Source organism: Mytilus trossulus, chromosome 12 (genome assembly GCF_036588685.1).
Source record: "Mytilus trossulus isolate FHL-02 chromosome 12, PNRI_Mtr1.1.1.hap1, whole genome shotgun sequence".
NCBI classification, from domain to species: Eukaryota; Metazoa; Mollusca; class Bivalvia; order Mytilida; family Mytilidae; genus Mytilus; species Mytilus trossulus.
This window is the reverse complement of record NC_086384.1, coordinates 46183513-46198604: the sequence shown is the minus strand read 5'-3', so window position 1 is coordinate 46198604 and position 15092 is coordinate 46183513. Positions and strand designations below refer to the sequence as shown.

The window sequence follows — 15092 nt, the reverse complement described above, 5'->3', positions numbered from 1 at the left end:
TTTCCCTGTAACCATGAAATCATCGATAATTGGTATCCAACGAATAATAATGAATACACAGTATTTTGATGTTCTTTTATATTATTCATTTATGTATTTGTCTGTCCTGAGTGTTCTTGCATTTATTTTTACTGTGTTCCTTTTAAGAATTGTTGTCATTCTCGCATTATTATTAACACTGCCATTTCTGTATCTATATTTCTGACGTACTAAATTATAATCCTGGTACCTTTGATAACTATTACACACTTCTGTGTATGGATGGATACGTCACAGATTACACTTGGCTATTGCGTGAAGGGTTTGTCTTGTCTGCGCATATGTTAGTCGCGCTTGCTGAGGACAATTGTTTTAAACAATTGTTTTTCATTGAACGTCCTGTACCAAGTCAGGATTATGGCAGTTACTTTCAAATAATATGTTTCTATGCATTTGGTTTTGTTGCAGTATAGTGTTCCTATGTTTTTTTCTTGTAGTTGTATGTTTTCCTCGGTTTTGGTTTGCGATCTTGACTCGATTGATGAAACTAAACAGTGGTACCGGTATAAAAAAATATATAAAAATACTGAATTCCGAGGAAAATTCAAAACGGTATACGACTCTTGCTTTTATTTATACGTATAATTGTTTTATCACATTTAAAAAAAAAAAGACTGAGACTGAGGAATATCATATGTTGTGCCAAAACAATTTATTTAATCTTGATCGTATTTTTTTAAAATAGTTTTTGTTCAGATATTAGCTCTCAATATTAAGACCTATACATTTATTTTTAATGAATTTTGTAAACATTGTGCATTAATTAGAACATATATAACATGTTAAAATACAATTTTAAGTATATTCAATATGAATATTTTATAACTATTATCATTTAAAATAAATGATTTATTACATTTTTGCGTTACAACACTATAAATATACTTATATGAATTATATTAATCGTCTTTGATTTAGTTGTATACGATAATCACGACACATTTCTTCATACAATTTTGGTTTGTTTTTCCGATATTGCTGCAACATTGATTGCGAGTCTGTAATTCCAAGACTTTTGTATAAAATTTTACATTCCTTGTCAATTAGTTTTGACACATTTTGTGAAAATCTAGTTATCCACTTTGTAGATATGCTTAAAGAATTTCCCTTTTGCGCACCAACTTTCCCTTCCTCAGTTTTATTTCCTCGCGTATGTCTTTGCAGCCAATTTGGTACACTATCTGTATAATCCAGATTCAAGTAATTGTATAGTATTTTTGTCACTGTCATCGGATCAGTAGCGAGACATTCATATTTCAAAACAAACGCACCTTGTTTTGTTTGATTATAGTCTTTGTTAGTAATGACATCTTTATACATTCTGTCACACAATGCGTATGCTGAGGTTTTAATACTCGTGATATCGACAGGAGCATTTTTCTCAAAGAAGAAGACATCTCGGGAGTTTAAAATCGCCCTGGGATCTCGTACTAGATGTACAATTTTGAGATGAGGAATTCCACTGAAAATATCGAATAGAATATCCAATGACATCCGAATGGTTTTGATCAGAATGGTGTTAGATCTATTGCAGATATCTTCCAAATAACGAATACATTTTCGTTTCTTTACCAAATCTCTTATATTATTCAAAGTTTTGGGTTTGTAACATTTGTTTAATCTTGACCTTCCAGTGAGGCTTTCAAATTTCCAAAACGAGGCAAGTACTTCTGCTGGGAGAAATGACATTTTACAGCTAAAAATGTTTTTGAATATTTCAAAAGTTGTATTTCGGCTTTCAAGTTTATCTAATGTGAATCTGAAATGATGAAAATAACAGAATTATGACTCTATAAAGAAAAAACAACAAGACAGAAAAAAAAACCCCATACAAGAACAAAATAATGGTACGTCACATCCGGTTGTATACGAAAATAGGTCGAAAAGAAATATTCCCTTAAATTTGACAGCTGTAAGTAATTAATCCTGCATTTTATTGCAGTATTAGATTTCTGTGTCATAAACACATGTCTTGGGTACAAAGCCCCATTATTTTATATTTGGATTTCTATATAATATTTTGTAATCTTGAGGTGATATGGTGACTAAACCTTGTACACAGATAAAATAAGGAGAGAAATTTGATTGGTTAACTTCTAGTTATGGTTTATTTTCTTATATGCAGTGAAACGTTATGTGATATTTTTTATAGTACTGGACAGGATAAAACTTTACTCATGCCAAGTATTTCTTTATTTGAAACAAAGATGAATTCTACAGATTTTTGGAAAAGTGCAAATTTAACAAAGACTAATCGGGGAAAATCATTGGTGGTTTTACACCTTAACTTTAGCCGTATTTGGCACAACTTTTTTGGAATTATTGGTCATCAGTGCTCTTCAACTTTGTACTTGTTTAGCTTTCTTGACTATTTTGATCTGAGCGTCACTGGTGAGTCTTGTGTAGACGAAACGCACATATGGTGTATTAAATCTTAAACCTGGTATCTTTGTACTGTAGTCCTGTCATGTAATGTTGTCATTTTAGTGTTTTATTTCACATTGCCATAAAAATGGGAGGTTTGGATAGCTTATTGTTGATGTGTTTATCTCAGTTTAAGTTTGTAAACCAGATTTTAGCACAAAACAGTCGAAGGCTACTTAGGGTCTTCAACACAGCAAAAATATATTAAGAACAACAACTAGTTCAATTGACCTGTAATCAAAAGTTATTTTAATTCTATAACATTAAACATTAATGCAAAATTAATTCTAAACGACATGGCTATTATCTGTTTAAAATCACACGAAACTTCAAATTTCAAGAAACACAAGTATGTTTCATACACTTGAACGACTAAGTTTTATCATTTAACAAGAGGGCGCAAATTTCTTATACCAGAAAATCTTTTATACTACTAAAATCTATATAAATGAACTGCTATGGAATTATTGTCCCTACACTAATTTTCGGCTATGTTCATGTATGCAAGGACCTTAACAGATATTCCTCTCGTTAGATCTTCGACTACCACACCATTTTGTAGGCCGTACGGTGACCTAAATTTGTTTATTTATTTGTCATCCGGTCTCTTGTGAAGAGTTGTCTAATTGGCAATCACCCCACATGTTATTTTTTTATATTATATAAACTACATTGTACATTTTGGCAAGTACTTACACATGATATGAAATACAAAAAGGGGGATCTACGTCATTATGCAGGGTGTTGGCGATTGAAATTGGACCACCATCTTGTCGTTTGAAGGTAAGAATTTTACTTATTATGCCAGTTATATGACGGTTATGGTTATACAAAACAGTTCATCAAAGACCTTATAAACAAGGAAAATAAATGAGCAATCACTCATTGTTATTGGGTCTCTTTTTTTTTGCAAACACTTCGATATATGTTTTAGGAAGTGTGTCTAGAGTACACGAACAAAATCTATATTTTGTAACAGAAAGGGGAACTATAAGTTACTCTTTGCTCTATGGTATGTTTTACATCAACAACTCTTTACTCTAGGTTCGCTAACCAACAGCTACACGTTGATATAGAAATAATGTCAAAAATAATAGTTTGACCTGTGACGTGAGCTAAAACGGGATAAAATTAATCATAACATCTGATAGGATGAACGGATTCTTCCATTTCTAAAAAATATATTGTATGGGATATTACAAGAATATATATATTGATTGATATTCACCTGCATGCTCCATCTCTCGTGCATACACTATCTTTTCTTCTATACTGCTGATGGTATATACCATGAAAAGGTTCAAAAACGAAGAAAACATTCTTTCCTTGTTGAATTAGTTCTGACGTAAAGGTTGATCCACTACGCATATACGATGCAATTACAATTTTGTTCTTCACTCCATCTAAAAAAAAACCCAACACACAACAACAACAATAAATATAAACAATCAACATACAAACGAACACAGACAGAAAATAGTAAAGTTTTATATTGCAAAAGTACGCCCCAATGGTTTATGGACCTCATTTTAAGGAGAAATTAAAAAAAAAGTCAAGTGTTCATGCATAAACGTGGTATTCTAAGTTCGTTTTTCATTAGCAATTTGTAAATTATATTAAGTGAATGTATGGTTGTTAAGTGCATTTGTCGGTCTAACAGGGTTCATCTGACCTTGACATATTTTGTATGGTGTATTTGTTAACGATGATTGTTTGTGTTTATATCAATTTCTCGGCTCGTATGGTGCAGTAGTTCATTTTATTGTATAGCAATATAATATTTTACACAGAAAGTAACCATAAGTGAGCGTGCAATAAATTCCAATATTGTACTAGTGCAATAAATCTTTCACGTCATCAACGTCTAAAACTTAGTTTAAACCAATGTTTTCCTTTCAAATATTACATTGCTATACCATTAAAGGGTTATTGCATGAATTTTGCACTCTTTTTCTCAAATACAATAGCATAACTTCAACTATAACTATAACTATATTATTAAACTATAACTTATGATCGTAAGGTTAACAAGTTTACATGTCAGGGTTACTCTGACCATGACCTTCTTAATTAATCAAAAGGTCAAATCAAATGATAAAACACTTCAATGAATGTACAACAACTGTAATATTACTGACTTAGTACAGTCATTATCAAATTTAAAAAAATGGTGGATTGAACCTGGTTTTATAGCGCAAAATCCTCACTTGAACGACAGTCGTATCACACTCCATTATATTGACAACGATGCGTAAATAAATGTAACAAATAAGGGTACAACAACAACACGAACCCCACCAAAAACTGGGGATGATTTCATGTGCTCAGGAAGGGTAAGCAGATCCTGCTCCACATGTGGCACCCGTCGTGATGTTCATGTCAGTACAAAGCAGAACACCATGAACACATTAAGCAACATTTTTATATCTTAAAACATCTTTAAATTCACCTCCCCAAAACAAATTAAACTAAAAAAAAATGCAATAAAAAAGAAACAAAGAAACAAAAAGAAAACATAAAAAACAAACCAAACACAAAATATACCTTTATTTTGAAGCTGTTGATGACTCATGAAAGGCATATTTGTATCGTTGTTCACTTTTGTCACAATTCCACGAACCATTTTCGAATTTAAATAATCTTGTACTACTTGCAACGTCTTTTTATATTCATTATTGAAGGTAACTACAAACAAATAACAAAACAAAATTAATTGTCTATATTAATACAAATACGTTAAATGAATGATAAACAAAAATTAAAACGGCTAACGAACAATTAAGCAACAAGAATCATACCAAAAATCGTTTGTCAACTCAGGTATTACGGAAGATTTAACTGTTTCTGATCCAAAAGTCTTACTAGTCATTATGATCTTGGCAATAAAAAAGTAAATAATTACATTCTCAAACCATTGCCAACATTTGAAAATATACATCTTATCAATGTTGCGTTTCGGTGTTGTGTCGTTGTTCTCCTCTTATATTTAATGCGTTTCCCTCGGTCTTAGTTTGTTACTCCGTTTTTGTTTTTTGTCCATGGATTTATGAGTTTTGAACAGCGGTATACTACTGTTGCCTTTATTTAACATTTGTAAAACATATATTTTACTTGTACAAATAAAGTCCCACTTCCACGTTGAGCAAGCGGTAATATGAATATTTCTGTTTCCTAACCAGTTCATTTTGGGTTCCTCTTCGCGGTCCTCGTTCCAATTATATGTTTGAGAAACTAAAGACAATGATTTTGATTTTAATAATTAAAGTTTCAAGTGTTGGGAGTAATTTCAGGATAAACACAATATATGTACATTGTCGGAAAATATAAAATGTAATTGTAGTCGTTATGAAACAGGAGAAAAACTCGGCGGTGCATCGCTTTTCGAACAGTTTCTAAATCTCATACACATATATTTGACAATTTACAAATATTGTATATACATATTGTATATATATTAAACATATGCCAACAAAGTACAAAACGTGTCTTAATGATAATAAACAAATTACTAGGGGTAAAATGCAATCAATTTGTTTTGAGCATTCAAATATCACCTTTTGATTGTGAATAAACTCATAAAAGATACCAGGAAAGAAATTTTGTATGTACGACAGACGCGCGTTTCGTCTACCGAAGACTCATCAGTGACGGTCGATTCAAACAAAGTTGAAAGGCCAATTAAAGGACAAAGTTGAAGAGCATTGAGGACCAAAAATTCCTAAAAGTTTTGCCAAATTCAGCTGAGGTGATATATTCCTGAGGATAGAAAAAAACATAGTAATTCAAAACTTCAATGTTTTTCAAACTACTGCGCTAGGGATACCCTCGGGGAATAAAAACTCCATCAGCAGTGGCTGAACGATCATTCAAACATTTTCAAAATCATGTCGCAGTAAATATCAAACTAAAAAGAGTAGACAAACATTACAATTAAAACACTTAATTCCACATGTTCTTCTAAATATTATGTTTTCAAAAAATATTATCATTAATAATTATTTTTTCCTGTCCATGTTTTTATATACATTAATAGAAATATGCATAATTCTTTATATATCAAATTTGAATTCTGGAACAGATATAAATGATTTTATTTGTGAATTTCTTTATAATTATACACAATTTGTTCACCTATGACATTTGCAAAGTTTGAATGTTAGGATCTGTAGAAAATCTTATTCTTTTTTTTAAATCTATTTTTGATTTCGTTAAAAAGTGTCAAATGCAATATACAAAGAATAATAATATGCTATAAAGAAGTATATAAGTTGCGGTGTTATTATATTAATGTATATTGCAACATGTATCCACGGGATAATGTCAAACGCCATCTGAAATTTTCAGATCTTGAAAGGCCAGGTATGGACACCCTACATACTGATATTCGTAACATATCATGTGTGCGTTTGTCAGCGTATCAAAGCAACATATATACAGTAGTTTCCCTAATGAAACAAATCGCACTAATTTTACAATATACTAAATAGTTATCAAAGGTACCAGGATTATAATTTAGTACGCCAGACGCGCGTTTCGTTTACACAAGACTCATCAGTGACGCTCATATCAAAATATTTATAAAGCAAAACAAGTTCAAAGTTGAGAAGAGTTGAGGGTCCAAAATTTCTAAAACGTTGTGCCAAATACTGCTAAGGTAATCTTTTCCTCGGATAAGAAATCCTTAGTGTTTCGAAAAATTCAAAGTTTGGTAAACAGGTGAATTGTAAAATGACCACATTATTGATATTCATGTCAACCCAAAAATGTTGACGACTGGGCTTGTTACCCTCAGAGACGAAACGACACCAGCATAGACATCGACCCAGTGGTGTAAATAGTTTTCCAAGGTACCAGGATTATAATTTAGTACACCAGACGCGCGTTTCGTCTACATAATACTCATCAGTGACGCTCATGTCAAAATATTTATAAAGCCAAACAAGTTCAAAGTTGAAGAGCATTGAGTGTCCAAAATTTCCAAAATGTTGTGCCAAATACACACAGTAACTCACCTTCCCGCACCAAAAAACCCCACCGCTTTACTACAGAAGGATTTAATAGTGATCACTGTAAAGTCTACCGAATGAGAGTGATCACTAGGTTTGTACTTGCAAGAGTAACACGATGGGTGCCAACTGTGGTGGAGAAGGATATTTTCGCCCTTCTAAGTGTATTAGTGTTATATTTGTTATTCTCGTGGTGTTTTGTCTGATGCTTGGTCCGTTTCTGTGTGTGTTGCGTTTCGGTGTTGTGTCGTTGTTCTCCTCTTATATTTAATGCGTTTCCCTCGGTTTTGGTTTGTTACCCCGATATTATTTTTTGTCCATGGATTTATGAGTTTTGAACAGCGGTATACTACTGTTGCCTTTATTTATCAACCCATTTGTGTTTTTTTCCCATTTTTAGCCATGGTATTGTCAGTTTATTTCCAACTTATAAGTTTGAATGTTCCTTCGGTATCTTTTCCCTCCCCTTTGTTAAAACCGTTTTAGTTAACGTATCAGTACTTATGAAATATATTTTATTTTGTATGGATGACGTTATAGAAATACCGAATATAGAAACACAGTAATGTAATAAGAAGTAATACAAATATATTCAAAAACACTTATATTTCATAAATACGCCGAATTAAGTACCCTTTTAATGTGAATTAGATTTTTGCCTTAATTTCTATTTTTACATATAACAATTTTTGAGGATACCTAAACGATAAATTCAAACTAAATGATTTTTTTTTTAACTCTAATCTGTTATATTTCATTCAACCTATGCCAACATTTTTGATAATAAATGTAGTCCTAAATTGCAAAAGTGTGCATGTTTTTTTGTCTTAGGGAGCTAACATTTGATTTTTAAGGGGGGAGGGGGGCTAGGATAAAATTTAAAAAATAGGCAGGACAGGAATTTTGGTTAAAAAAAAAGGAAGGATGAACAACTTGGCAAAAAAAGTAGAATGATAATTTAAAAATTTAAAAACAGTCAGGATAAACTAAGAAAACAAAAAGGACCGAAATGAGTGAAAATAAAAAGACAGGACAGAGATTTCAACTTTAAAAAAAATGCTGGACAAAATTTCTCTTGGCAATTGTTTATATAGAGTGAATATACCATAAGACTAAGTAAAAAAAGTTGATATCATTTAAGTAACGATGTGTTCAATGTGCAGATATTTGCAGGTCATTTCAGACCTAAAACTTTCATATATATTAATATAAGGATATATCTTTTATATCAAAAGAAAAACTATAACAAATAAACCCTAACTCCAAGGTCAATTAAAAAAGAGGTGGACCACAAAAACTGACAAAACAAAACGTTATCAATGACCTTCAACTTTGTACTTGTTTGGCTTTATCACTATTTTGATTTGACCGTTACTGATGAGTCTTGTGTAGACGAAACGCGCGTCTGGCGTATCAAATTATAATCCTGGTACCTTTGATACATAAGACTCATCAGTGACGCTCAGATCAAAATAGTTATTAAGCCAAAAGACGGAGTACGGTTTTCAACGTTTAATTAATTAACATGGAACAATGGCTCACAGCGAACAGCTAGCTACAAAGGGTAAAAACGATACAATAGATAAAATACGACATCTGATTCCTGACCTAAGGACATATGTCCATAGCTGTTGTGTAAATTAAGTGGATGGCTCATTAAGCAATCCCAATTTTTTCATTCACAATTATTATGAATACAATCAAGGTCTCTACATCTGTTGATACTTTACAATCAACGAAGAAAACACTTACAATTTTTATATTAAGTTTTTGACATCTCATCGATAAGAGAAAATTGAAATTTATAGAATGCATAGAATACACACGAGAGACCTTGTAAAACTAAAAAATCGCTACGTGAAGAAATGAAAGAATGTTAGCAATGGGGAAAAGATACATTTTTCTTTCTCAGTATTGATGTAATTTCTTTAAACAATTATTTTGATAAAAAATGATGTTCAAATATTTGATAATATAGACTACTTGAAACAAGATATTTTTTATTTGGACATAACGAATACTTGATAAAATTTGGATTATTACCCTTTAAGAGGACCTCATAGATAATCCATTGAAAAATATTTGATAAACATGAAAAGTTTCCCAGTACAGTAACTTAATTTAAGACTTAAATTTAGGACACACGGAGATTACGGAAAGAGAGTGCAAAACCAATTACAACTAAAAGATACAAATCATGTTCTCAGTCAGTACAAAACCAACAGATTTAGCGTTAATGTCATAAACAAATAACAGTTTTGATATAAGAGGTTTCCATGGAAAATGTATAGAAAAGAAACAGTGAACATTAAGAAAATTAAAAGTTTATACCGTTAAGCAAATAAAGCCTCAATATGACAATCAAAAATATTGTATACACCTATGCATTATCGAAACAAGGAACTATAATTGTTGATGTACACATCTTAACATAATTATATACATTCACCATAATTGATGATTAGACTCATATTGACTGCAATATTTCCTCACTCGATGTTTAGTTGTTTCAATGAAAAATGACCAGTTAAACTGTTATTTCAAGCATTGAAAATGTTGCTAGCTCTGCTTGGTTAACAAAAATTAATACAAAAATGATTTACTGAAAAAAGCTATAGTTACCTCCCAAAACTAAAATCCCAACAAAAACCATTATTGGCACCACTTTTAACCTAAACAACCTAGTAACAAGATTCCTCATCATGTTGTATGAAGCACAATATCGTCCCGTCGTAACTTGATTTTGAACATTAATTTCTGTTGCGTTTTCCATCACAGTAGTAAATTATTCAATTCCAATTTATCTGAAAAAATATAATATTTTAAAAAAAATTCATTTGTTTTTTTGGAGTGTAAGAAGCTATTGTTAAAAAAGCTTGATGTACACACTATAAGTTACTTACCGTGTTGATATACATTGTCTCGGTGCTTTTGATGTTAATTCAATTTCCTCTGTTTTTGTTTGTATTTCTCGATATGTAAACTCTCAATTATTTCTCGAGATTTGATCACCGGGATATAGCTGTTGCCTCTATTGTCTGTGATGTAATAGAAATTATTTGTTACATAAAAACCAGTAAGACTGTTGTATTTCAAGTCGCATGCTTGTATATTTCTAAACAAATATCAAAATCCGTGTCTGAATCAAATTTTCATTGAAATTTAAATGCACCAATGATCGAAAGTATGTCTTCGTACACTCCTGTGACACATTGTTATCTTTAACTTATACATAACAGATAACTTTACCATATGAACATTATAGATAAGACAAATCGGAAAAAATCCAAAACGAAAGAGGCGTGGCCTGTTTTTCTGGTTTTGCGAAAGCTTATCAATCTGTACTAAAATTATCAATATCAGCTCGTCGTGTGCACTTCGGAATTCTACCACGATATCTTGTAATTTCTTAAAACATGAACCTAAATTGCACATGAGAGACAAAAGTTTTATTTTTTTTCCGGTTTCGGCAAAAGAATTACGAACTTGAGTAAAGATTCTATTTTAAAAAAAGTCGTTTTGAATATAAAAACCATTTCTTAAACAAATCTAACTTTTCTTTTTTTTTTGTAATATTTCTAGATCTATTCATCACTATTAAATAAGTGAAACTTAAATACATAAATGAAATGCGTTGGACATTTTTTATGTCGAAAAACATTTTGTCTTTGATTAATATTACGTACTTAGGCTTCTTACGAAATTATATATAGGGAAGAATCTACAGATCTAACATTGTTGGGTTGATGTTTAGACGAGTTGTATATATATATATATATATATATAACATACGATCCACTCTGAATCCCTACCTGATATGAGATATACTACTGTTCGAACAATACCAAAATATGTAAATTAAGAATTTAAAAGTTTTTGTAAAGGACATTGCTTCCGAAATGAACATCAAAAATAGTTATGCTACCTCATTATATCAATTGTATCGTTCACTCGAGAAAACTAACGTATTTGAGTAATTTACAAATCGTCAAAAAAACATTTAATACAAATTTTACTATTTTCAGATCACAGGTTTCATAAGAAAATTGGCCCGTTAAAAATGCATTATTAATCGAAAAGCAAGATGTCGTACCATCGAAATAATTTACGATTTTCATATTTTAAGGAATGTGACATGATGAGAAATACGTGTTTCACAATTTCCTTATGCTAATGAAAATGTCGATTTAACGCAAGATGTTTCTTTTTTTAATAAAATACGCCATTTTCTCTTCTTCATCAACTTTTTTTGAAAGAAATGTTAGATTTTTCATTATAAAAGTACACGGGGCCGTTTTTCCAAATGATAACGTCATCGTAGTCTTCAAGCGTTTTTAAACGATTTATCGAAAAGTGGATATTAAGCAAGTTGTTTCTTGTCTTAATAATAGAGGCCATTTTCTCTTCTTTTTTATTTTTTTTTTGAAAAAAATGTTTGATTTTTCATCATAATAAAAGTCCATGGGGCCGTTTTCTTAATGATTTCATCAGGATTACGTCATCAGAGTCATTAAATAGTTTTACTAAAGATTCATTAAAAAGTCGATTTTAAGTAAGATGTTTCTTGTCTTAATAATCGAAACCATTTTTTCTACTTATTAAACTTTTTTAATAAATATTTGATTTTTCCTTAAAAAAGTACATGGGGCCGTTTTCCCAATGATTACGTCATCGTAGTCATTAATCGTTTCACTACATTTTCAGTTATTCTTGATTCCCTAATACAATTGTGCACTCGGACATTCTTAATATATCTCTATTATAAATAATGCTTTTCAAGGATACAGTTTCAAACATTCTAGGTTTTTAAAAGGTTTAGATTTTTGTTTTCCTGATGAAATGAAGTTAAGCAGGAAAATGCATCAGAAGTCCTTTATTCATAAGTGTCATTTTCAAAATTGTTTACCAAACTTTGAATTTATGAAATACTAAGGAATTGCTTTACCTCAGGAATAGTATACCTTAGCTGAATTTGGCAAAATGATTTTTTGTTCGTCAATGCTCTTTAACTTCGGGCTTTATTTGGTGTTTTTTTTTTACATTTTTTTATTTGAGCGTCACAGATGAGTTTTTTTGTAGATGAAACGCGCGTCTGGCGCAAATATACAATTTCAATCCTGGTACCTATGATGAGTTTATTTCATAGAAGTTAGCAAATTGTTAACTTCGTATACATTTTTCAGTTATTCTTGAGTCCCTCATATAAATGTGGACTCGATTTTTCTTCATAGATATCTATTATAAATATTACTTCACAATATATAGTTTTCATGAATTTAAAGATTTTAAAATGGTTTGAATTTAAGTTTTCCCAATAAAGTTAATTAGGAAAATGCCTCAAACGCCCTTTATTTATACATGTATGTGTTATTTTCATATTCGTTTACAAATTGGTAAAATATTTTTTCAGTTATCTTGTCATGTGCAGCATGAAATCTAAGTCGTACAAACGATCACTTCTTTCCGGATCATACTATAACTGTGTGTTTCATTTCTTATTTCTGTCTTTTAATAAAAACTATCAATTTCTAGGGTCAAACTTAATAATAAAGGCAACAGTAGTATATCGCTGTTCGAAATTCATTAATCGATTGAGAAAAAAACAACAAATCAGGATTACAAACTTTAACTGAGGGAAACACATCGAATATAAAAGAACTACGACACAGCAGAAACACAACATTAAAATGTAACACACACATAAACGAACTATAATATAACAATGGCCTTTTTCCTGACTTGGTACAGGACATTTTAAGAAAAAAATGGTGGGTTGAACCTGGTTTTGTGGCATGCCAAACCTCGCGCTTTTATGTCAATGTTATATCAGTCATTACATCACGATATTATCTATGCATATTGACTTAGGTTGAAAACAATTGTACTGTTCAGAGCAATTTGAAGAGTTGACTTTAAATCTGATGCTTTGTTTGAGAAAAGTATTAGGGCATTAGTATGCTGTCAAAAATACCGAACGCCGATGAAAATTACAAACTGAAAGTCCCTAATCAAATGGCAAAATCATATTCCTGACTTGGGACGGGACTTCCCTTATTGAATTTTTCTCGGAGTACAGTATTTTTGTGATTTTACTTTTTATGATACATATCATAAATGTTTCTCCTTAAATGTCCCTGGATAAAATAAAGATTAGTTAGAAACAATATTTCCAGCTCACTAAAGCAAAGTTGATCCAAATCAGAAAAATCCTTACTGAACAGGTCCCTTTTCTCGTATAGCTCCAAACTTCTCCTGCTTTCAAATTGCAAATGTGGGTCTGAACGTTATGAACGAAAGTAAATTCAGAAAATCATTTTTAACACATGACAATTTATAATGCATTTCTGTCGCTAACAAGCACAGGGTCGATAACACTGCATGTTTACTGATAGTCTTCTATGTTATTAACTGCTCAATAATTCGTGATTCGGTAGTGACATGATTTATAATATTTTTTTACAGTATGTACAAACAAGGAAACAAATATATATATATATATAATGAGGTTATATAATAAGTTATAAAAACTCCTATTTTGAGGACAGACGGTATAGTAATCTATGGTATCACTACTGCGTATTTTAATAAATGTAGTCACCTAAACTGGTCGTACGGTGATCTATAGTTTTATTTTATTTCTGTGTCATTTGGTCTCTTGTGGAGAGTTGTCTCATTGGCAATCATATCACATCTTCTTTTTGTTATTGATATATTTGCAGTAAAATCAGTTTGGCATGTTTGATAAGTTGCCTTTGTAATTTACGTTCACCACATTCACGATTGGGCTAATTGATTTGCCTCAAACTTTATATTTACATTTTTTTTTATGTAAATGTGGACCGACTGCAAAATGGTTCCCAATCGACAACAAATCAAAACTTTAATGATAAAAGGCTCAAAACATAAAGTACTAGTATTTTTTAAAATGTCTAAAATGTCTATCATTTACATATATTTTATATCTTTATAACTTAAAATTGCAACCGGATTATCCAGATCAACATACGACACTGAGTACTATCAAAAAGCGATAAATATGCTCTTCAACTTCGAACTATTTGGCCTTTAAACATTTTTTGATTCGAGCGTCACTGATGAGTCTTTTGTAGACGTAACACGCGTCTGGCGTAAATATAAATTTTAATCCTGGTATCTATGATGTTTTTTTTTTAAATCTGAATGGCTGCAGCACAAAATGTATTCATTTAATTTTTTTAAGAAAAAAAGAATGAAGCTGTTTGGAACAGAGATCAAGGCAAAAGGAACATTTGTATTTCCTATTCTGTAACATTTGTAAATAAACTCATCATTGATACCAGAACTAAATTTTGTATATACGCGCGTTTTGTCTACAAAAGACTCATTAGTGACGCTCGAATCCAAATAAAGTACAAAGTTGAAGAGCATTAAGTACCAAAATTCCTAAAAGTGTTGCCAAATCCAGTTAAGGTAATCTATGCCGGAGGTAGAAAAAACTTAGTATTTCAAAAATTCTAGTTAATTTATAAATATAACCATATCAATGATTATCCATGTCAGCACAAAAATGGTGACTACTGGGCTAGTGATAATTGTACTTCTTTTTGAAGATATAGTTTGAAATGTAAAAAAACAAAAACAAAT

At 31.0% G+C, this 15092-nt stretch overlaps 1 protein-coding gene across 1 annotated transcript; it reads right to left on the bottom strand.

Moving 5' to 3' along the window:
* Window positions 1–910: 910 nt before the first annotated feature.
* On the bottom strand, window positions 911–10668 carry LOC134693553 (carbohydrate sulfotransferase 3-like). The gene is made up of 5 exons (XM_063554394.1): window positions 10373–10668; window positions 10092–10273; window positions 5008–5148; window positions 3692–3866; window positions 911–1798 (listed from the first exon to the last, which is right to left on the bottom strand). Exons 2-5 carry the CDS (start codon window positions 10240–10242, stop codon window positions 934–936), a joined length of 1332 nt encoding a protein of 443 aa, XP_063410464.1. The 5' UTR covers window positions 10243–10273; window positions 10373–10668; the 3' UTR covers window positions 911–933.
* Window positions 10669–15092: the final 4424 nt, after the last annotated feature.